The 25244-nt window shown below is 36.9% G+C and overlaps 1 protein-coding gene across 9 annotated transcripts in view; it reads right to left on the bottom strand.

The window, feature by feature from the left end:
* The window catches only part of NUP98 (nucleoporin 98 and 96 precursor), a 124818-nt gene that overhangs the window by 85222 nt on the left and 14352 nt on the right, over positions 1 to 25244 (bottom strand). For 4 of the 9 annotated variants that reach the window (XM_023736512.1, XM_004381930.2, XM_012557162.2 and 1 more), the window contains exons 2-10: positions 21696 to 21799; positions 20247 to 20348; positions 19963 to 20139; positions 18216 to 18355; positions 16868 to 16975; positions 15542 to 15719; positions 13502 to 13665; positions 6489 to 6626; positions 4453 to 4591 (exon numbers count right to left, since the gene is read on the bottom strand). In XM_023736512.1, coding sequence (XP_023592280.1) covers positions 4453 to 4591; positions 6489 to 6626; positions 13502 to 13665; positions 15542 to 15719; positions 16868 to 16975; positions 18216 to 18355; positions 19963 to 20139; positions 20247 to 20348; positions 21696 to 21771 — 1222 coding nt within the window. In that variant the 5' untranslated portion in view covers positions 21772 to 21799. Of the gene's footprint in view, positions 1 to 4452; positions 4592 to 6488; positions 6627 to 13501; positions 13666 to 15541; positions 15720 to 16867; positions 16976 to 18215; positions 18356 to 19962; positions 20140 to 20246; positions 20349 to 21695; positions 21800 to 22615; positions 22638 to 23526; positions 23562 to 25244 lie in introns of those variants that run through there. The other 5 variants (XM_023736510.1, XM_023736511.1, XM_023736513.1 and 2 more) reach the window with 4 other exon arrangements.

The following is a 25244-nucleotide window of genomic DNA, read 5'->3' as shown; positions in this document are numbered from 1 at the left end:
AAAAAAAAAAAAAAAAACTCATTTCCTCAAACTACAAATTAAGACAGTCAACAAATAAACACACTTCACAACACCTAACTAAAGGTTCTTACTAAGAAAAAAACAACTATAAAAATCTCTATAGCAGCTATTATTTTGAACAGGTGAACCTGTCATAGATAGTAACATGTGGCTGATCATATGAGGTGCTTTAATGGTATCATACTCAATCAGCTCATAGGTACACTCAAGTAATTAGCCGGCATTAAAAAGATATCACCAAAGATGACATTCAGACCGCTAAGACACGTGAGGAAATGCTCGTGATCACTAGCTATTACAGAGATGCAAATCAAAACTACAATGAGACACCATCTCACCCTGGCACTACTGGCACCAATCAAAAAAAAAAAAAAAAAAACCAGAAAATAACAAACATTGGAGAGGTTGCGGGGAGACCGGAACTTCTTATGCACTGCTGGTGGGAACGTAAAATGGTACAACCACTATGCAAAAAGACATGGCACCTCCTTAAGAAGTGAAAAATAGAAATACCACCTGATCCAGCAATCCCACTCACAGGAATATATCCTAGAGAAATAAGAACTGTCACACAAATAGACGTATAAACACCCATATCATTGCAGCATTATTTGCAATAGCAAAAAGCTAGAAACAACCTAAGCGCCCATCAACAGATGAATGCATAAACAAACTACGATACATACAATGGAATACTACACAATGATAAAGAACAATGATACATCTGTGAAACATCTCACAACATGGATGAAGCTGGAGGACATTATGCTGAGTGAAATAAGTCAATCACAAAATGATAAATATTGTATGAGACCATTATTACAAAAACTCAAGAAAAGGTTACACACAGAAAAAAAACAATCTTTGATGGTTACTAGGGAAGAGAGGGGTGGGGAGAAGAAGTCAATAACTAGACAGTAGACAAACAAGTGTTAACTTTGGTGAAGGTAAAGATAATACACAAATAGGGGAAGTCAAGCACAACTTGACCAAGGCAAAGTCACAGCAGCTTCCTAGACACATCCAAACACTCAGAGGGACAAGTACTAGGGCTGAGGGCTTGGGACCATGGTCTTGGGGGACATCTAGGTCAACTGGCGTAACATAGTTGATAGTTCTACATCTTCGAGGAGAAGCCTCGGGAGTCTTAAAAGCTTGCAAGTGGCCATGTAAGATACATCTATTGGTCCCATCCTGTCTGGAGCAAAGGAGAATGAAGAAAACCAAAGACACAAGGAAAATACTAAGTCCAAAGGTCTAATGGACCACATGAAGCCGAAAAGAAGTAGACAGTACCTGGCTACTACCACCTATTACTCTGACAGGGATCATAATAGAGGGTCCCAGACAGAGCAGGAGAAAAACGTAGAACAATATTTAAATTCACAAAAAAAGACCAGACTTACTGGCCTGACAGAGACTGGAGGAACCCCTTAGACTATGGCGCCTGGACACCCTAACTCAGAACTGAAGCCACTCCCGAAGTCCACCTTCCAGCCAAAAATTAGACAGGCCTATAAAACAAACAACAACACACGTAAGAAATGTGATTCTTAGATCAATCAAGTAAGCAAGAGCAAATGGGCAACACCTGTCCAAAAGCAAAGACGAGAAGGCAGGAAGGGATAGGAAAACTGAATGAATGGACACGGGAAACCCAGGGTGGAAAGGGGAAGAGTGTTGATACATTGCAGGGATTTCAAGCCTGTCACAAAACAATTTGTGCATAAATTTTTGAACGAGAAACTAACTCGCGCTGTAAACTTTCACCTAAAGCACAATAAAACTTAAAAAAGAGAAAGAAAAGATAATCTATGAATAACTTATTTCAAGTTGAACTGTGTCTTCCATTATCAGAGACAACAAAGAGTTAAGCAAACTATCCTCCTTCACCATGATGAATGATTTAGAGATAAACCTATGACTCCCCATTAAAATCCACTGCTCTCCCCCTAAAAATATCCAGATCACATTATTGCTATTATTCTCTTTTCTTCAGATATACCCATAAACTACACTCCTTCTGGAACTGAATATCAACAAAATAGTTAATGAATGTATCACTCCTCTCAGGATAAGAGGAAAAAAAAAAAATCAAAATCAACTACTGGCCAGAAAACCATGTTTGGCAAAATTTGATATGACTTTTAAAAGCATCATGGAGAGAAACATGTCCAAAAGATAGCAAAGAGAATATCTTAGTATATACGACAGCATCACTAAACTAAGATTATTATACTTTGTCATGCTCAGTATTTGGATTATCTCAATAAAAAAGATCAAGAAAAAAAGCTGAAGAAAGGAATATAAACAGTTTTAAAAGAAACATATTTCTAATGTCATTTTAAAATCCAAGCAAGTAATCTGACATAATCTCAATATATTTGATTTATGCATTCATTAACTCTTTTCTTGAATTGTGCTGATTAATAGCTATGCCACAAAAATGGAGTGCTGACTAGTCAAGCACAATCAACTTTCTATAAAAAAAGAAAATGTAGTTGGAAATATTCTATTTCTTTCTGAGTTAAAATTTAACCAGAAAGGATCTTCCAACCCCATCAACAGTAGAAAATGAGACACTTGTGAACTACCTCAAACCCACAAGAGGGAAGTAAGTCCCAACTTACACTGTTTATACCACACATTCCCTCTGATTCTCACTTACAAAGGTTTACCAACTCTTATTTCAAAACAATTTTACAAATTAAAATTAAAGACAATTCAAATTCAGCATATAAGCTAGTGAGGCATGTCAGATAAAAGATGAGGCCTTTCAATTTCAAATTACTAAACATGAGTATATCCACATAACAACAACAAATCTCCAAACAAATCAGAAATCTACAACCTTGGAATAACATCAAATATATTTTAAAAGTATGGCATATTTTATCAAGTATAACCTATACAAGCACCCTGTCAGATAAAAATAACATTTAGTTCTGGAAATGAAATAAACTGTGCAACAAAAAGAGCTTTTGCTAAACCCATATACTCTCAAAGGGGTGAAAATTTTTTCTTGGGGGGGCTAAAAATCAGATATAATGGTTTGTGATTATCCAAAGAGCCATAATACATAAAGAGATACACAGTATATCTGAGGTATTAAATTTCATGGGAAGAAAGGATGATTAGTGAAAAAAAAGGTCTAAAAAAGGCTCCCTGGGGAAAGGGGAGTGGTGAAAAAAAGTTGAGAAATACTGATTTAACCCTTATGTATCTTTCCCATCCTAATTTTATTGATAAGAAACACAAATACACAAACTAGATATCTTACCCATACTAACCAAGTCCACTGCCTCAAAACTGTTCTTTCAAATAGGATACAATCAGAAAGAATTAAAGGTGGAAATATAATCATTATTAAGAGTGAGCAAGCAACAGGACTAAAAGGGATTATAAAAATCAAACCAAATTTAGGAATCGGTACCAGACAAAGAACTATCTCCCTCCTTCATGTACTTCCGTGAAAACATATAATCTTCAAACAGGTGTTTAATATGTTCTCTTTCTCCAGCACATTACCAGATCTTTCAAAAACTGACTGAAGAACTGTGTAACTGTTGAACTATACCAAATGGCCGTATCTTTGTACTCATCTCCCACAAAGAATCAATCAGTGCCTATAACGCATCAGGCACATGAGATCCTCAACAAATATTTGAACCACTATTTTCCATGGAAATAAAATGAACTTTCCATATCTCACTTAAAACAAATGTTAAATTCATTTGAAAACTTAATTAGCTAGTGACAGAAGACATTTAAAATAATATTTCCATTAAACTGGTTTAAAACTTTCCAGCATATCTCCAAAGAATAGTTTAGGATTTTTTGTTTTTAAATTGTTGTTCAATCTTATTTGAATTTTTTCTTTTTCTTCCTTTTTTTTTTTTTACAATGAACAGGTCCTGCTATATAGTCAGAAAAATAAAATTTTTGAAACTACCAGAAAACTACTGTATAATCTCCAAAATCAGAAAGGTTTCAACTTGCAATAAGCATCATCAAATCACCTCCTGTGCACTATTTCCATGTTTGAAAACTGGCCTAACAGAATGTGTTATATTGACCAAATGTCTCATTTATGCTTCCTTAGTTACTGGACAAGTAATCCAAAGAAAATGGTGTCTCCTTATTTTGAAAAAAATCTACCTTCATTAGGGAATGAACTTTCTGCTAAGTACCCTGCAGGTACACTTAAGGAGAAAGACAAGAGAATTTGTACAAGGAAAGGCAATTTACTGTACATCTCTTCTAATTTTCCCAGCCCATGTCCATGATTTTAAACTTTTCCCTCTGGTACCTCATATCAAGCCACGGCTTACCTGAGAATTTTTAAATATTCCCAATCTTATGAATCAGGAGAAAGATGTGTGGTATAGTCAGTGTAACCTTAAGAGAGTCAAACCTGCTTTTTATATGTACCAAAATTGGAAGTGTTTGTATTGGTTCCTAAAGTCAGGGTTGGTTTGTTACCAAAGAGCCCGCCACTGGTTGTACCAAATGAAGGAGCACTGGTTGTGCTGGTTCCAAATGTAGTAAGCTTGTTATTGCCAAACAGGGTCTAAAAAGAACAGAACACAGACAATTTTAAAATAATATAAACACACAATAGCAGGAGAAAAGCGTGGAGCAGAACTCAAATTCACGTAAAAAGACCAGACTTAATGATCTAAGACTAGAGGAACCCCCGAAGCCATGGCCCTCAGAAGCTCTGTTAACCCAGAACTAAAACCATTCATGAAGCCCACTCTTCAAACAAAGATTAGACTGGACTAGAAAACATAAAATAATACTCGTAAAGAGTATGCTTCTTAGTGCAAGCAGACACCCAAGACCAAATGGGTGGCTCCTGTCTTGAAGCAGGATGAGAAGGCAGAAACGGACAGGTGCTGGTTGGAGGAACACGGGAAACCCGAGGTGGAAAGGGGGAGTGTGCTGTCACATTATAGGGATTGCAAATAATGGCATATAACAATATGTGTATACATTTTTGTATGAGAAATTAACTTGAGCTGTAAACTTCCACCTAAAACATAATTAAAAAAAAGAAAGATATACATGCAATAGTAAATAGAGGTTATCTCAGGTATACTGGATTGGGTGGGGAAGTGGGTTGGGGAAGAGATGTCATAACATTTATGAAAAACACGGAATGATAAATAAAAACTATCAGAAAAACACACCACAGTAATCTAAGCAGGATTAACTTTATAAACACAGACTGTCGGAGCCCGAAAACCTCTCAGCAAACACAAGATTTTCAGTAAGGTCAAGGAAAAAAAATAACTAGGCAACCAAACATTTTTTACCTTGTAACAGAAATGTATCAAGAATTTAATGTGCTAGTAGGAACAGGTGCAATAAAAAATTTAAACATACTGCAACACAGATGAACCTTGGAAACATGCTAAGTAAAACATGCCAGTTAAAAAAGACCATATTGTACCGTTCCATTTAAATGCAATGTCCAGAATAGGCAAATCCAGAGACAGAAAGCAGATTAGTGGTTGACTAGGCTTGAGGGGCTGGGGAGAAGGGGAAGTGACTGCTAATAAGTGGGGAGTTCCTTTCTGGGTTGATGAAAATGTTCTAAAATTGTTTGTGGAATGATACTTGTACAACTCTGTGACTATACTAAAAATCATTGAATACACCTTAAATGGTGAATTGTATAGAGCTTTCTGAAGCATTATATAAGTTACTCAATTTCTCAGGAAACTAAGTTCAGAAATATCAGATTTAAATCTCCATGAAAACAGGACCACATGTTTCATGGATTTTGTTTCTTTTTTGTTTTTTTTTAACTATCAACAATAGCAAGTTCAAAGCTTTTTGTAATGGATGCATAATAGATTGACTGTTTCATACTGATTCTCACATAACCAGTTATTTTTTTATAAGTACTAATACAGAATTCACTCTTGTTTCTAGGTCAAGTGCATTCCTGAATAGCAACTTTGTACTTAAATTTTTTACTTAAACTGAAAATAATTCAGTTTAGCCTCCAGCAGCATGAGAATCCCACTATTTCAGCAATTTGATCAGTACAAAAGAAAAACATTTTTGTAGCTCCCAAATACCATACCAATTTATCACCCAAAACAAAGGGTGGCACTAGGAGTTAAAAATTATCTGATTTTAACAGAGTGAATGTTTTATCTCAATTTAGATTGAAGAATTTAAACTCAACCTACTGGAGTGATACTTTGCTATCAGAGGTAAACTGCACACAAGCATTAAGGCAAAGAAGTTTTAAAAAGGAAAGAAATCTACTAACTGAAAAGAAACCTGCTGAAATTATTTAGTTGTTTTATTTTGCATCAAATAGCTTTTAGCTCCTCTCAATATCAAATCATACAGCATATCCAATAAAAATATTTGAAAGACAATCAAATCTTAGTAAGCTCTTTAACAGGTTTAAACATATCTTCAAATTACAGTCAACTGTAAAAACCTACCGAACCAACAGCACCAAATCCAGTATTGGGCTGCCCAAAGAGACCTGTTCCCGTTCCAAATGCTGTCCCAGTGCTGGTGTTTGTAGCTGTCCCAAAAAGACCTCCAGGCTGTGAGGCTTGGGTTACTCCAAATAAACCCTGCAAAAGATTAATAATCTAGATTAAAAGATATCTACAGCAGTTTTCTTAGAGTCCTAACAAAAACCAAACCAACTGTCGTCCAGTTAATTCCGAATCATGGAGAATACTAGATTAATAGTTACCATTTTAAAAAAAAAAGCTTACCATATGACAGACACTATATTACTTTACGTAGAGCATCTCTTTTCCTTACAACAATCAGGAAAAGCTGGGATAATCCTCATTTCCCAAATGAAAACAGGGTTTAGAGAGGTTAAAAATTTGCCCAAAATGTCACAGCTCCTGAATGGCAAGACCACAAATTCATACCTATATCTAAGCCCCTGTTGTTTCCAAGATAACAAGCTCCAAGATCCTGCTAAGCAGCTAAGATTTTACAGTTACTCTTGTGCTGGGGAACACTCACTAAAAATCTGGTGCTTTAAGAGATATGAGGATTGCTTAAAAAGCTAGAAACAGAAGTAACATACAATCCAGCTATCCCGCTCCTTGGAATATATCCTAGAGAAGTAAGAGCCATCACACGAATAGACATATGCACACCCATGTTCATTTGCAGCACTGTTCACAATAGCAAAAAGATGGAAACAACCTACGTGCCCGTCAGCGGACGAATGGATAAACAAATTGTGATATATCCACACAATGGAATACTACACGATAAAGAACAATGATGAAGCCATGGAACATCGTATAATGTGGAGGAAGCTGGAACTTATTATGCCGAGTGAATTTAGTCAGTCACAGAAGGACAAATACTGTGTAAGACCACTATTATAAGAACTCAAGAAAAGGTTTAAACACAGAGGAAAACATTGTTTGATGGTTACGAGGGTGGGGAGGGAGGGTGAGAGTTATTTACTAACTAGAAAATAGGTAAGAATCATCTTAGGCAAAGGGAAGGACAGCACACACTACAGGGGAAGTCAGCACAACTGGACTAAACCAAAGCTAAGAAGTTTCCTGAATACAATCAAACACTTTGAAAGACAGAGTAGCAGGGCCAGGTGTCTGGGGACCATGCTTTCAGGGAACATCTAGGTCAACTGGCATAACAAAGCTTATTAAGAAAATGTTCTGGGGTCTTAAAAGCTTGCAAGCGGCCATCTAAGATGCATCAACTGGTCCCAATCACCTGGAGTAAAGGAGAATGAAGAATACCAAAGACACAAGGAAAGTATTAGCCCAGGAGACAGAAAGGGCCACATAAACCAGAGACTTCATCAGCCTGAAACCAGAAGAACCAGATGGTACCCGGCTACCACCAATGACTGCCCTGACAGGGAACACAACAGAGAGTCCCGGATGGAGCAGGAGAAAGGTGGGGTGCAGAACTCAAATTCTAGTAAGAAGACCAGACTTAATGGTCTGACTGAGACTGGAGATACCCCAGGAAGTATGGCCCCCGGATTCTCTATCAGCCCAGAAATAAAACAATTTCCGAGGCCAATTCTTCAGACGGGAATTGAACTGGACCGTGGGACATAACGTGATACTCATGAGGAGTGTGCCTCGTAGCTCAAGTAGATACAAGAGACCAAAGGGGCAGCTTCTGTCCAGAGGTAAGATGGGAAGGCAGAGAGGGTTAGGAGCTGGTTGAATGGACCTGGGGAATCAGGCTCGGAAAGGAGGAGTGTGCTGTCACAGAGTGGGGTGAGCAATTAGGGTCACAGAACAATGTATGTATAAAATTTTGTATGGGAGACTAACTTGAAATGTAAACTTCATTTAAACTACAACAATAAAAAATAAAATTAAAAAAAAAGAGATGTCAGGGTTGCAACACTGAAAACCAAATAGTATGACAGGGTGTCTCACTTTCAAAAAGTTAGGACAATAGAATTAACTGTTCTTTAAATGAATTTTAAATCAAATAACTAAAAATAATCAAATTCATCTGAACAGAGACAGGAGCATAATGTTAAGAAGTCTTCTTACACTCTTTTCAAATGATGGAAGTCTGCATTGTCCAATGTTTAACAAAGTATTTTATTAAGCATTAGCTAATGAACGAGAAATATTGTGCTAACCGACTACTGCTGAATTGAAAATTCACTATACTATTTTTTAAAACAGCTTTATTGAAGTATCATTTACATTTCATAAAATTCATCAATTTGAAGTATACTATTCAGTGATTTTTCAGTACATTCACTAAGCTGCGAAACCATCACCACTAAGTTTAGAACACTTCATTACTCCCCAAAAAATCCTGTTTCCATGATCACTCACTCGCTATCCCTCACCCTAAGCCTAGTCAACCACTAGTCTACTTTGTTTCTATGGATTTGTCTATTCCAGAAATTTCATATAAATGGAATCATACAATATGTGGTAATTTGTGACTTGTCTTTTCTCAATTACCATATTTAAAAGGTTCACCATGTTGTAAGTATCAGTACTCCTTTTTATTGCCAAGTAATACTTCATATGTGAATATACCATATTTTGTTTGTACATTCATTGGTTGATGGACATTTGATTTGTTTCCACTTTTTGGCTATTATGAATATTGCTGTTATGAACGTTCACATACAAATTCTTGTGTTTTCAATTCTCTTGGGTACATACGTAGGAGTTGAAATGCTGGCTTAATTGGAAATTCTAGGTTTAACATTTTGAGGAACTGCCAAACTTGTTTTCCACAGCAGCTGCATCACTTTACAATCCCCCTAAAAATGTATAAGGGTTCCAATTTCGCCACAGCTTTACCAACACTTGTTACTGTCTTTTTAATACAGCCATTCAAGTGGGTATGAAGTAGTATACCATTGTGGTTCTGACTTGCATTTCCTTAATGACTAATGATGTTAAGCATCTCTTCATGTGCTTATTGGCCACTTGTGTATCTTCTTTGGAGAAATATCTAATCAAATCCTTTGCCCAATTTTTAGTCGGGCTATCTGTCTACTTATTTTTGAGTTTTAAGAGTTCTTTATATTTTCTGGCTACAACTCCTTTATCAGATATATGATTTGCAAATACTTCCAGTCTGCGTGCTGGTTTTTTTTTTTTCCCCTTCATTTTTTTTCATGGTACCGTTTAAGGAATAGAAGTTTTTAATTTTGATGAAGTCTAATTCTTTTGTCATTTGTGCTTTTGGTGTTATACCTAAGAAACTATTTCCTAACCCAAAGTTATAAGGATTTACTCCTGTTTCCTTCTAAGGGTTTTATAGCTTTAGTTCTTACATTTACATCTTTGATCCATTTTGAGTTAATTTCTTTATATGGTATAAAGAAAGGGTCCAACTTCATTCTTTTGTATGTGGATATTCATTTGTTGAAAAGACTACTCTTTCCCCATTGAACTGTTAGTTTAGCATACTTAATGAAAAAAAATCAACTGTAAATATGAAGGTTTATTTCTAGACTTTCAATTCTACTCCACTGATCTGTTTATCCTTATGCCAGTACCACACTGTCTTGATTACTATTGCTTTGTAGTAAGTTTTAAAATTGTGAAGTACGAGTTCTCCAACTTTATTCTTTTTTGAGATTTGTTTTAGCTATTCTATGTTCCCTTCTATTCTTACTTTGCTGAGTGTTTTTACCATGGAAGGGTATTAGGTTTTGTCAAATGCTTTTTCTGCATCTATTGAGATGACCAGGTGGGTTTTGTCCTTTATTCTACTACTATGGTGTACTGCATTGATTAATTTTCATATGTTGAATCAGCCTGTCATTCCTGGGATAAATCCCATTTGTTCATGATGTATAATTTTTTTTTTTAAATGTAGCCATATTTAGTTTGCTATTATGTTGTTGAGGATTTTTGGGTCCCAGCTGTACTTGCTTTATAACTGAGGAAATTATCTCTAATTTAAAGATCAAGTAAACCCCAAGACTTCTCATCAATAAATCACACCTCAAATCAATCCTTAATTTCATGCTTCCCTAAAGGGGTCTCTAGAAACAAACAGGTAATGACCACAAGGACTATCCTTCGCTTTCTACAGAGAAGTAGCAGTTATCCAATACGGCTTTGAGTTTTAGGTGGACCTTTTTTAACTAAACTTTACCTGCCTCCACTTACAGGAACAAGCTGAAAAAACGTTCTGAAATATAGCCAGTAATTGATAAATATTTTTCCTATAGCTTATAGAATGACTGGAGTCAATGACTCAAGGTATAGCTTCAGGATGGCCAATTCTAGCCCACTATGCAGCTGTTACTTAGTGATGAGAAAACATGCTCAGGCAGGGTAAGTGACTTGCTCAACATCCTCTCAATAAAGAATAGAAGGTGGACTGAAATCTAGTTAATTATTTGAAGAATTCGCTCTCTTCATAACATTTCATACTCTCGACCCTTAAGAACTACAGTAAGGATAAAACTTCCTAGTTTCACATAATTAGAAACCTTATAACTTAGCTCTACAAATAAGACTCTGAGTTAATTGTTGTTATGTTGTTAGGAGCCATCAAACAGAACAAAACACTATCCCTCCTCACAATCACTGTTATGCCTGAGCCCACTGTTGCAGCCACTGTGTCACTCCATCTCGTCGAGCGTCTTCCTATTTTTCACTGACCCTCTACTTTACCAAGCATGATGCTCTTCTCCATGGACTATTTCCCACTGATAACAAGTAAAAAGTATGTGAGACTAAGTCTTGCCATCCTTGCTTCTACTGAACATTCTGGCTGTACTTCTTCCAAGACAGATCTGTTCATTCTTCTGGCAGTCCATGCTATATTCAATATTCTTCGCCAACACCATAATTCAAAGACATCAATGCTTCTCTGGTCCTCCTTATTCATTGTCCAGCTTTCACATGCATAGTAGGCAACTGAAAACACCATGGCTTGGGTCAGGCACACCTTAGTCCTTAAAGTGACACTTTTGCTTTTTTAACATTTTAAAGAGATCTTTTGCAGCAGATTTGCCCATTGCAAGCATTATTTGATTTCCTGACTGCTGCTTCCATGGGCGTTGATTGTGGATCCAAGTAAAATGAAATGCCTGACAACCTAAATTATTCTGTTTATCATGATGTTGCTTACTGGTCCAGTTGTGAGAATTTTTATTTTCTTTATGTTGAGGTATAATCCAAACTGAACGCTATGGTCTTTGATCTCATCAGCAAGTGCTTCAAGTCCTCTTCACTTTCAGCAAGCAAGGTTATGTCATCTGCATATCACAGGTTGTTACTAAGTCTTCCTCCAATCCTGATGCCACATTCTTCTTCATACAGCCCAGCGTCTTGGATTATCTGCTTAGCATCCAGACTGAATTTAAGTATGGTGAAAAAATAGTACCCTGATGCACACCTTTCTTGACTTTAAACCATGCAGTATTCCCTTGTTCCCTGATCGCCTCTTGGTCTGAGTACAGGTTCCTCATGAGCACAAGTAAGTGTTCTGGAATTCCCATGTTATCCATAATTTGTTATGATCCACACAGTCAAATGCCTTTGCAGAGTCAATAAAACACAGTTAAACATCTTTCCAGTATTCTCTGCTTTCAGCCATGATTCATCTGACATCAGCAATGATATCCCTCGTTTCATGTCCTCTTCTGAATTCCGCTTGAATTTCTGGCAGTTCCCTGTTGATGTACTGCTGAAACCACTTTTCAATGATCTTCAGCAAAGTTTTACTTGTGTAATGATATTGTTCAATTATTTCCACATTCGATTGGATTACCTTTCTTGGGAATAGGCATAAATATTGATCTCTTCCAATCGGTTGGCTAGGTAGCTGTCTTCCAAATTTCTTGGCATAGACAAGTGAGCGCTTCCAGCACTGCATGTGTCTGTTGAAACATCTCAATAGGTATTCTGTCAATTCCTGGAGCCTTGTTTTTCCCCAATGCCTACAGTGTAGCTTAGACCTCTTCCTTCAGTACCATCGGTTCCTGATCAAATGCTACCTCCTGAAATGTCTGAACGTCAGCCAATTCTTTTTGGTACGGTGACTCTGTGTATTCCTTCTATCTTCTTTAGATGCTTCCTGTGTTGTTTAATATTTTCCCCGTAGAATCCCTCAATATTGCAACCCTAGGCTTGAATTTTGTCTTCAGTTCTTTCAGCTTGAGAAACGTTGAGCGTGTTCTTCCCTTTTGGTTTTCTATCGTCAGGTCTCATCACATGTCATTATAATACTTTGTCTTCCCGAGCCACCCTTTGAAATCTTCTGTTCAACTCTTTTATTTCATCATTTCTTCCTTTTGCTTTCACTACTCTACATTCAAGAGCAACTTTCTGAGTCTCTTCTGACATCCATTTTGATCTTTTCTTTCCTGTCTTTTTAAAGATCTCTTGCTTTCTTTATGTATGATGTCCCTGATGTCATTCCACAACTCATTTGGTCTTCGTTCATTAGTGTTCAATGCGTCAAATCTATTCTCAAGACAGTGTCTAAATTCAGGTGCAATATACTCAAGGTCATACTTTGGCTCTCATGAACTTGTTCTACTTTTCTTCAATTTCAACTTGAACTTGCATATGAGCAGTTGATGGTCTGTTTCACAGTCGGCCCCTGGCCTTGTTCTGACCGACGATATTGAGCTTTTCCATTGTGTCTTTCCATAGACGTAGTCAATTTGATTTTTGTGTATTCCATCTGGTGAGGTCCACGAGTAAAGTCACCACTTATGTTGGTGAAAAAGTATCTGCAATGAAGTCATTGGTCTTGCAAAACTCTATCATGCGACTTCTGGCATCATTTCTATCACCAGCGCCGTACTTTCCAGCTACTGTTCCTCCTCCTTTGTTTCCAACTTTTGCATTTCAATCACCGTAAGTACCAATGCATCTTGATTGCATGTTTGATCAATCTTGGACTGCAGAAGCTGGCAAAAAAGCAACGCGCGAGCCACCAAACTGACAGATACATGGTGGTGGAGTTAACTAAGGGCCTATTTTCTTACCATGGTGTTAGTGCTTGGCTGTCCCAGAGTGCTGGTATTACCAAAGGAAAAGCCAGTGTTCTGGGTGGTTGTGGGCTGGGCAAATGGTTTGCTAAAGAGGCTGGTGGTCTGCTGATTCTGTTGGCCAAAGAGACCACCTGGGTTTGTTCCAAATCCAGTTGTACCTTTCAGAAAAAGGAAAAATAAATTAAAAAAACAAAAACAAATTTTACATTATCCAGTCACTACAAAAGTCTTATGTTATCTGTTACAAATCAAAACTACCCTATATTCGCTACTCAAACTGAATGACCATTTCAATTCCCATCCTTCTTCACCTAACTCCAGATTTGCTTCAGACTTCAATTCCTACAATAACAGTTCCCTGACCCTAAGAACCCTGCCTGGGCTAAGTGATCTTCCTTTGTAAGCCCATAGCTTTTTTTCTATTTTACATGCTGTCACACTACACTAAAAGTCTATGTATGTATTTTCACTGTTAGACTACACTTTTCTTAACAGCAATCTCCTCTTTAGATGCATAGGGTCAGATACATAGTACTCGATAATGAATAAACTAAATCAGAGAACACTAGGATTGAAAAATAATGTTAAATATCACTTTGATAAATATGTACTTAATTGCATGTGTGTGCACGAAAAAACTAACTTTTTGTTGTCGTTACAGAGGCAAACTAGTGGCTGGGAGATGGGTACAGACCTTCGGTTATACAGTTTTTTTGTATTTTGTGAATTTTGTTCCATATTATCAGTATTAGCTTTTCAAAAGTAATATTTTTTTAAAGTAATTTGGTCATCATCCTAGACTCCTCTTTCACATGCCACATCTAATCAGCCAGTTGGCAAATCTTACCAGTTGTGTATAAAACTGGGTCCAGAATCTGACCCCCCCACCAAAACACACACACACACACACACACACACACACACAAATCGATCTTATAAAAAGCACACTGGTCAAGTAAGAACTTTCCTGTTCTCCTGCCCCTTGCACTAATCAAACGTATCAGAAACCAGTTAGCAAGCTGATAGAGGAAAGGCAGGCCAAGGAATAAGGAGTTTATCTGACCTTTTACTGTCCCCATAGCACGACCTTGGTCAAAGCCACCATCATCTCATCCCTTTCTAATTGATCTGTTCCCAACTTTCTCACCTTACAATCTACTCTCAATACAGGAACCTTCAAAAATGATCCTTAACTCATAATTACATCACTCCTCTTTCAAAACCTTCTAATGGTTTCCCAACTCACTCCAATAAAAATGCAACTACTGACACTGACCCACAAAATCCTATACAATCTAATCCCCATATACTCACCAGTATTTCCCCTCGTCCTCTCTCTCTTGCAAAAACTCATGGTTTCTAGACTTAGTTTCCTCTAGCTGGTATGCTCTTCCCCTAGGAACCTGAACAGCTTGCAGCTTGTTCCTTCATCTTCTTCAGACAGGTCGCTGCTCAAACATCACCTTCTCAGTGAAGCCTTCCTTAACCATCTTCATTTAAAACTGCATTTCTCCCCATCCCCACATACATACCAGGCACTCCTTGTTCCCCCAGCATCCCTGCATTATTTTTCTCCATAGCACTTATCACAAAGTGATAATTATGGTTTACTTTCTATTGTTTTTCTCCTCTCACTAACGGGTAAACTCTGCGAAGCAGTTACTGTCTATTTTGTTCACTGTTGTATATCTAACAATTAGAATACTACCTGGCATGTGGGAAGCTTTCAATAAATTTGTTAAATGAGTACAACCATTGCTTGCATACCTGTTACTAAACAAAAGGTTAATCGTTGCGTAGTTTCTGTTTGAATTACCTGTCACACTGGAGTCCTACGGAAGCCCACTTCATTTTAGGAGAAATCATAAGCATACAACCTTAACTTTCTAGGATGTACTCCTCTTACAGTTAAATCTGAGGACGTTTTGACAGCAGTCAAGAGATAAAGAAAACCATGCTGCAAATCAGGCACACATTAGCCAACTCCCAGCTTAAATAAACTCAATATGGTACAATAAGATGCCAAGCACTTACTAGTTCCAAAGGCAGTTTTGTTCTGATATGCAAAACCTGAATTAGTGGTAGAGGAGCTAAAGAGTCCTGTAGCGCTGGAGGTGGCCGAAGAAGACCCAAACAAGCCAGTCGTGGTACCTGCTCCCACCTGGTTCTGAGGACCTTTCCGGTTAGCCTGATAATCCTCTAAACGAAGTTCCTGAGGGGAATGAAAACATATTTCCAATCTTATTATATAGCCAAAAAAATTATTTAGGAAACTAATACCTTAATTCTCAAGTTATCACACAGGAAACATGACTAAAAGAAAACGACAGAATGACATTAACTTCAATATCATTACAAAAAAAATTTCCAATAATTTATAATGGACATTAAAATCCATATCATCACTACCATAAAACTACAGCCCAAAGGGTCTAACCCATCTTAATCTTAATTATTTTTTGATAAGGAATAAATACTTTCTTTCGGTAAAATGCTATATAATAATCTCATTTACTGTCATCCTTAAATGTAAAAATTAGCTGATAAAAGATGAAGGATTCTGGAGAGTTTGGAAAATTTAGGAAAAATGAGGACAAACTTTAATAATTTTATTTCTTGAGTCAGCGTGTTTCTGCACACTCCAATAAAGCAACTACGGGATGTAGGTAGAAGCAAGAAACAGTAACAGGTATAATCAGCATGTCTGTTAAAATGTTTAAATATTTTAAAATTTTATACAATGGACAGCAAAGAGAACGAACTAACCTTATGCAACTACATGAATCTCAAAACACTGAAAGAAGACAGACATAAATGAGTACATAATGTAAAATTCCAGCTATATAAAGTTAAAAAATAGGCAGTCAAGATAGTGATTACCTTTGGAAGAGGAGGATTGTGACTAGGGGGCACAAGGGGAATGTTTAGGATGTTGGTAGTGTTGTTTCATGATCTGGATCCTGGTTACATGAGTGTGTTCATTTAGTGAAAATTTATTGAGTAGTAAGTAAACTTATGACTTTGCACTTTTCTGCATGTATGCTATACTTCAACAATAACAAGTTTACTAAAAACACATGTACACATACACACATTGCCCAGTGTAGTGCAAGCAACATCCAATCAGAATAGATCATCAGTAAAGCTACACCAATACAAACAAGCTGAATACGATCCCTATCTTGAAAATCAGATATTAAATGTACATTAAAATTTTAAACAATTTAGTTCATGTTAAAGCTTTTTCCATAAACTCAATGTAAACCATTTAATTTTAAAAATAATCAAAAGCATTTTTAAAAGCTGCTTTCCAACAGAATGAAAAGGTTAGACTGATACTCTCTATTGCGTTTTACTGACCTCTAGTGACTTGCATTCATATTCTTTCATAGCAGTAATACACTGGTGCTTGGTGCTGATGTTAGTGCTAACTCCAGCTTTGACCATAGTATCTGTACCAGTTGGAGGCTGCAAAGGGAGATAAAGGCAAATTTTAAAGTGCAAGCTTTATATTCCTACTCTCACAGACACAATTCCTCAACCAGTGAACTCTAAAATTAGTCCCCTTCCTCTTTTGAGAGTTTCAAAAATGCCTGCATAAATATATTGCATTCCTGATCACTCACTACATCCAAGTTGTCTGAATAAGTCAAACTAAGTAACCAAGTTATCACGAACCCAGGGTTTAATCCCATAACCCAACCCATCAAATTATCTACTAAAATATGCTTAATATTATCTGCATAAGAAAAGTGTTAACCTATTTATGCAGCATACACATTTAAACCTCTATGTCTGAGTCCTATCCCATATTCTGCCCTGAAGTGTTTGCTTTATAACTGCTGTTGCATTTAAGAAACTATGGAAGCCTGTTTTTCCCCCAACAGCCTTATAAGGAAAAAGGTACACAGTCCCACTTGTACTGTACTTTTTAAGAGACATCACACAGTATTTTTCACTACCACTTATATTTAACTTTATTTTAAATTAAGGATTCTAAATTCAGTATTATGAATTAATCACCTGAGATAGTCTTCATTTTATGGAGAGAAGTTTAATAAAAAGTTTTGCCAATCTCTATTTCTGCCATAGATTTCCATTAGACTAACTGCACCTCCACTCTATCTTAAGCATCCCTCAACAACTTATATCAAGTGGTATGCCATATTTTCATAAACAAAATCCTCCACTCTAATCCTCTACCCAGCTCCTCTTAAAAAAAAAAAAAAAATCAAAACTCTACTGTCCTACTCTGCCATTTCATCAACTAAAAATTCATTTTTCAACCAACACAGAATACTGATGAGCTATTTCATATACCTCCTTAAACAGGCCTTATTTTAAATGATTTTTCTACAGTTTGCTCCTTTATAGAAATAAAGAAGGGTCGACCATTCAGAGGTCAAATTGTGAAAACAGTAAATTCAAGTTCAACCTTATACTACCTATTATAAGCAACCTTATGAATACAAATTTGATTGGGTTGAGCATAATTCAAACATACATTATAATTTAGATCTATGTTTCACAACACTTACTATCTACTATACAATTATTTACAGACTTTATTTTTAACACATCTTTCAGGAAGAGTCAAAATACATTATTCATAAATGGAAAGAGGAGTAATTTTTTACAATTCATCCTGCAAAGAAATATACAAGTGGAAAAGAGACACATTCCACAAAGATCAGAAGAAAATACTCACGTTGAATTTAATGGTAGTCCCAGTAGGCGCAGCTGTAAAACTACTTGGCCCAAAAAGGGAGCCAGATGTGCTACCAAAAGGGTTAGAGGTGGTATTTGTAGTTCCAAAGAGCCCTCCACTGCTAGTACTTGTTCCAAAATCTATAAATTAGAAAGAAAAATGAGTGGTAACCAGAAAGGAATTTAAGAATTCCTTTTGGAATTGGGCTGTGGCACCACAGCAGCACTGTTTTCACATCCTCAAATGTTCTTTCAAATCTGCCTAGCAAGTTCAGACACATATTTCATACAGACACATTCATACATCTAAGTTTACAACTTTCAAGTGAGACAAAGTCTGAATTCTTTAATCATCTAAGTATCCGTAAAACCCTCCTTAAGCATACTTGGAAGACAAGTTAAAAGAAATACTACTTTCCTTCATCATTAATTTTATCTCATCCTTTTCTTAAGACTAGATGTTGAATGAACTTGTGTTTCTGAGAACATCTGATCACAACAGACTTCGACAGGGCTCAGAGAATATTTTATTTACACATACTTTTTTACTTACACACACACACAACCAAAATATTCAGAACATACAAATGGTCCTACTAGCAATGAAACACAGGTTAAGGTAACTTTTCACCCAAAAAAAAAAAAAAATTTTGGAAAAATTAGTAGGTATTGTCAATCACTTTATAGAAACTAATAGCAGATCCTCTGATTACCTTACTTTCCAAAGACAAGTTCTAAAAAACTATCCCATATAAATGAATTTAACTGTTAGCTAAAGAATATTTCTTGAAATACGAGACACTACCTCTAAAGAAGTTACACATATGGTGCCAGAAATGCCAGTGACTAATAAAAAGTTATCTGCCAATATTTAAAATTAAATATTCGAATTACCAAGTTAGAAAGAATGTGATTTCTCACTGGCAGACAAACTGTTATTTCTTTCTAAAAATATGTCCTAATATACAGTTTGAAGTAAATGGGCACATCTCTCTTGAATTAGCACTTTAAATTGCATTTTATATTGTCACCTATTTCAACATCCCCACAAACAACACTCCCTTTGGAAAACACTCTTATCTGACTTAACAACTCATTCTTCTATATTCTTGAGCTGGAAATAGCATAACCTCATAGGGCACACCTGATCAACTAGTAGTGGCTATCTCAAAGTATTGTGTGTAGAAGTATTCCCAGGCCAAAGTCAGACTTAAAAAGAAAAAAAAAAAACGTGATCAATAAACAACGTTTGCCATGGACAACGAACGGGAACGCAACAGCTAGCACAGACAAGGAATGAGAAGATAACCATGTCACGTCTAGTGTTTGTCACTCCTGTTCTAGTCTCTTCCTACCAAATGTGAGACAGAGGTATGAAAAGGTACCTCTGCAGCACAACACTGCTGACTACAACTTATTCCGTCGTGAAATTCTCCTGCTTAACACTGACACTATTCTGACCTGGCTTTTCATCCTATTGCTAGCCATTCTTTATCAGCCACCTTTTCCTCTTATCTCTTAAATAGTAGTGCTTTTCACAGTTCCATCCTTGGACAGATGTACATATGCCACTCCCCCCTCCCCCCGTCTATTAAACTTTTCAATACATTTTTGAAATCTTCCTCTCCCCATGTTTTTGCCATTTGGGGGGAAAGGGAGATGGGTGAACAGAGGGAAAAGAAAGCAAGAACACATTTAATAAGGAAACCAAATTGTCAGATGCCACAGTCCAATAATATCTTACTTACTCCCAAAGCCACTTGGTTTATTTTGTGCAAAGGCATTATTCTGGGATGAGAAGAGACCGGTTCCCGTGCTTGCAGTCCCAAACAAGCTATTTGATGTTCCTGTTGATGTGCCAAACCCAAAACCAGTGCTTGTGGAAGTAGCTGGCTGGCTAAATGAATTGGTACCAAATAATCCTCCTGGGGAGAGAAGAGAAAAAAACAATTAAGTAAACAGATCAGAGCTACTAAATGAAGTCCTACACCAGTTACAAATAAATCATCTATATTCCAAATAAAGCCCCTACCTGGTTTGGTCTGTGAATTTCCAAACAGGCCTCCAGTATTGTTGCTAGAACCAAATGCAGATGTTCCAAATGCCCCTCCAGTAGTAGTGCCAAAGCCAGTATCTGAAAAAGCAAAATCCAAAGTCAGAATACATTCTAATTCAGGTGACACAATTAAAAAGACTTTGAATGCTTCTTAATACTCTGCATTTGGATAGAATTACCTGTCTATATCTGAACACTTCTTTCAAAATTTCATCAGACTACTAATTTACAGTATTAAAATTAAGCCACAGACATTTTATTTCATTGTCCTCAGGGGAAGTATGGAAACTCAGAGTGAAAATGTATTGCTTTTCAATAAATGTTACAGATGTTGATAGGTAAAAGAAACAAAGAGTAACAAAGCTAACAAGTGATGTGAGCTACAGATAAAGTAAAACTGTCAATATTAAAGCGTTAAAATCTTCTCCAGACACTGTTATACCCCATAGGTACTGGGATGAATGGGCCTTAAATACAGAAGCACATGAGAATGACCTGGGAAGCTTTTTCAAAATACATATGCTCAGGTTCCAACCCTAGAGATTCTGATTCTATAGTTCTATGATGAAGAATGTGTACTTTGGGGAAAAAAGCCTCCAAATGCGATTATGATGGGCACTCTCGGTTAAAAACCACTGACCTAGAAGTAGAGTATTCTAAGAACAAGTCACGAGACACCTGAAAAAATCTCTGCTATTGTTAACTTTATAAGGTATGATTAAGGTTTGATGGTTATATTTTCTAAAAAGCCTTATCAGTTATAGAAAGAGTTTGAGATTTGCCTTAAAATACTTTGGCCAAACATTCTCTTCCCTTTAAAAATAGAGAAATAAACAAGATTTAGAAAATGCTGACTGCTTAAGCTGGGAGACAGGTACGTACGTGTTCATTAAACGTTCTTTATACTTCTGTGTAAGTTTAAAATTATTCTTAACAATGAGTTTAAAAGTGAATAAACAGTAGTTGCTACAGGCAGCTGGTGTCACGTACAATACTGAGTGGGAGAGGATCTTGCCGGTGGGGATTAGGACTTTGACATTTAACAATTATGTCTCTGAATATCACATTTTGTTCACAGAATAAATCCCAGAGCAGTGCAATATTTGTATTTTAGACTTTAACATTAAAAAATTACTTCCTGGTTTGAAGAATTAGTAACAAATTACAACTTTCTGCTAAAAGAACCAATTAATACAAATATTTTAAATATCTTCTCTTGATGGTAGGAAAGTCGTGGAAACTCAGAACTTATTTCTATTTTCTGAAAATTTTTTAACAAGATCATATCCTAGTCATTTTTCCAGAGACTGTGTTATAAACACCAAAGCAGAAATAAAACTCTAGTCTGAAGCTATCAGAGTGAATTTGTCCTTAATAAGAATAGCTTAAATAAGAAACTTTCTTCCCCTCTTTTTTTAAACTCACTCTGCCCAAATGTTGAAGTGGTGCCAAAGCCTCCTGTGCCACCCCCAAAGGGTGTTCCAAACGATTTATTAAACATCCTCAAAATGAGTCCTTGCTTCAGAAAGCTGGAAAGAAGAAAAAAATTACTGTTTTAAAAAACCAGAGAATGCAATATAATTCTCTTTAAGAAAATGTATCATTCTACAGTGGGGGCCTGGTGGTTCAGCGGTAGAATTCTTGCCTTCCGTGTGGAGACCGGGATTAATCTCTAGCATTGATGGAGGCTTGCATTTTGCTATGATGCTGAACAGGTTTCAGTGGACCTTCCAAACTAAGATGAACTGGGAAGAAAAGCCTGGAGATCTACTTCCAAAAACCAGCCAAAGAAAACCCTATAAATCACAGCAGCCCGATCTGCAACTAACCATAGGGATGGCGCAGGACTGGACAGCATTTTGTTCCATTGTGCATAGTGGCAGGCAGCTAACAACCACCACAATCATTCTACAAACTTAGTTAGGCCCGTTTACAACTGTAGCATACTGTTCACTCCCATTCATTATCCTAAAACCCTGTATGATAAAATACACCTTGTAAAATGATCTTTCATCCATACTCTACTATTCTGAGCTGAACAGCACCATAATATGAAGTTAAACCTCACAAATAATCATCTCTTTAAAACAATGCCTCTAAAATTTTTTTTACCCAAGTCCCCTTTTAATAAAGATTTCAGGTCCGCTATGCCAAATTTGGGAGCCTTGGTGGCACAGTGGTTAAGAGCTCAGCTGCTAACCAAAAGGTCGGCAGTTTGACTGTACTAAATCAAAGCTAATAAGTTTCCTTAATACAATCAAATACTTTGAGAGACAGAGTAGCAGGGATGCGGGGTCTGGGGACCATGCTTTCAGGGGACGTCTATGTCAATTGGCATAACAAACCTTATTAAGAAAATGTTCTGCATCCTCCTTTGGTGAGTGGCATCTGGGGTCTTAAAAGCTTGCAAGCCACCATCTAAGATGCATCAATTGGTCCCAACCACTTGGAGTAAAGGAGAACGAAGAACACCAAAGACACAAGGGAAGTACTGGCCCAAGAGACAGAATGGGCCACATAAACCAGAGACTTCATTAGCCTGAGACCAGAAGAACTAGATGGTGCCTGGCTACCACCAATGAACGTCCTGACAGGGAACACAACAGAGGGTCCCTGATGGAGCAGTAGAACGATGGGATGCAGAACTCAAATTCTAGTAAGAAGACCAGACTTAATGGTCTAAGACTGGAGGTGCCCCAGAAAGCACGGCCCCTGGTCTCTCCATCACCCCAGAACTAAAACAATTTCCGAGGCCAACTCTTCAAACAGGGATTGGACTGGACTGTGGGACATAAAGTAATACTTGTGAAGAATGTGCCTCTTAGACAAGTAGATATAAGAGTTCAAAGAGATGGCTTCTGTCCAGAGGTGAGAGGGGAAGGCAGAGAGAGTTAGGAGCTGGCTGAATGTTCATGGGGAATCAGAGACGGAGGGGAGGAGTGTGCTGTCGCAGAATGGGGTGAGTGGTTGGGGTCTCATAACAATGTATGTTTAAAAAAAAAAAATTCTGTATGGGAGACTAACTTGAAATGTAAACCTCATTTAATTACAACAATTAAAAATAAAAAATAAAAAAAAAACAAAAGGTCGGCAGTTTGAATCCACCAACCGCTCCTTGGAAACTCTAATAGGCAGCTTTACTCTGTCCTACAGGGATGCTGTAAGTTGGAATCGACTCAACAACTTTTTGTTTTGTCTGTTTGTTTTATGCAATATTTTGACATAAGCCACATAGGAGGTTATGTACCATACTCACCAAAAATCACAACCATATTCTGCTACCGCAACCACCTAAAATACAAGTATCTAGTATTAAAATACGTAAGTTTTTTGTCAGGCGTTGTTTTCTATAGTTTGCATTATAAAAAATTATCTTCCCTATTTTTTCAGATAAAAAAAAAAAGCTGTTGCCATCGAGTCGATTCTGACTCATAGCAACCTACAGATGTAAATGTTATAATATTAAATGTTTTTCTAACTACAATAAAACCTGTGAAAGCCAGAACCTGTGTAAGGCAGAAACCTGGCAGAGAAGGCAAACTCAAAATATTTTCCACTAAAATGAATGATAGAAAAGTGATAAGACTGCACCCTGTCAAAGGCGGAAAACTTGCGAGACCCAGAAAAACAAGGCAATCCCATCAAGTTCTGGCTCTCACAGGCTTCACTGCTTGTATGCCTCTTCTATTTCCAAATCTCAGAGATTCTGGTGCCCAGACATTCTCTTTGAGATTACTTCTTAAGACTATGATCTATGGCCGCTACTTATCTCTCTAAATTCCTTTGGGAACATTAGGGGAAATCTGTGATGAAAACCCCCCCACCTCATATGAATGATTTCCCTCTAGCATCCAAACTACATACTTAGTGACTTCATGAATTGGACAAAAGTGTTCCAACAACTACAACCACAGAAAGGATGTTTGGGGTTTTTTTCCCCATTGGAATAAAAATGAGTTATTGGTACAGTTTACTCAAACGTAAAGGCTATTCACCTCCATAAATTTTTCTTAAACTTAGGGTGCCTGCTACTACTTACATGCCAGCAAATAAGAAAATAATAATAAGTAGCAAACTATTTTGAATGTAAATACTCAGACAATGTCCAATCATGCTTATTATTTGGACTTTGTGACACGTGTGATAATTTTTATATTATATACGCATAATGGAGTAGTCTCTTCCTCTAGTAAAATTATGCTTTGTTCACGTAATAGAACTAAATATAACATTTTTAGGGGCCCTCCACAACATTCCAGTGTCCCATTAGCACTTTTAGGTGTTTTAACACTCGAACATTTTGTGAGTGGGAAAACACTGGATAAGATCAGGCTATCCCTAAATACATAATGCTTTGATAGAAATCAGCATTCACTCCCCGAAACTTTCCTTTAAAAAAAAAAAAAAGCCCAACACTTAGTTCTTTTTCCCAACGTTCAGAAATTGAGTTAACGCCTTCAATTAAACAAAGCTCACTAAAACCAGTGTTTCTTAATTAGAAGACCACATCAGAATTACCTGGGAAATTTTTTCAAAATACACACACCCAGGTCCCATTCTAGAAATATTGAACTAGAATCTCCAGAGTTGGGATACAGATGTTTGTATTCTGAAAAGGCTCCCCAAGTGACTCTAAAGCATTCAGTTAGAACTAGAGGCTGTATTTCATATAACCACCATTTATCATTCAGTAATGAGATATGCTTGAAGTTTCCTGCCTTTCCAGTTCATTAGGTGTCACAAAGAGACAGACAGGGCCTTTACCATATCAACTGGTGACTATCTCTTCCAGAGGAAATATTCTTAGAAACACTTAGCTGAAGTCTTTGGGCAAGACGTCTATGATTCTGTCTATACTGGCTTTTCAATGGTAGATTCAGAACTGACAGTTTTGCTGGGGCTTAGATATCCTCCACCAACTCATTTTGATTGCAATCTCTCTCATAATGCCGTTTTGCGTTGTAGCCTCTACTA

The sequence above is a fragment of the Trichechus manatus genome, unplaced genomic scaffold (genome assembly GCF_000243295.1).
Source record: "Trichechus manatus latirostris isolate Lorelei unplaced genomic scaffold, TriManLat1.0 scaffold00088, whole genome shotgun sequence".
Classification (NCBI taxonomy): domain Eukaryota; kingdom Metazoa; phylum Chordata; class Mammalia; order Sirenia; family Trichechidae; genus Trichechus; species Trichechus manatus.
The sequence above is the reverse complement of the archived record's forward strand: the minus strand, read 5'-3'. Positions and strand labels throughout refer to the sequence as shown.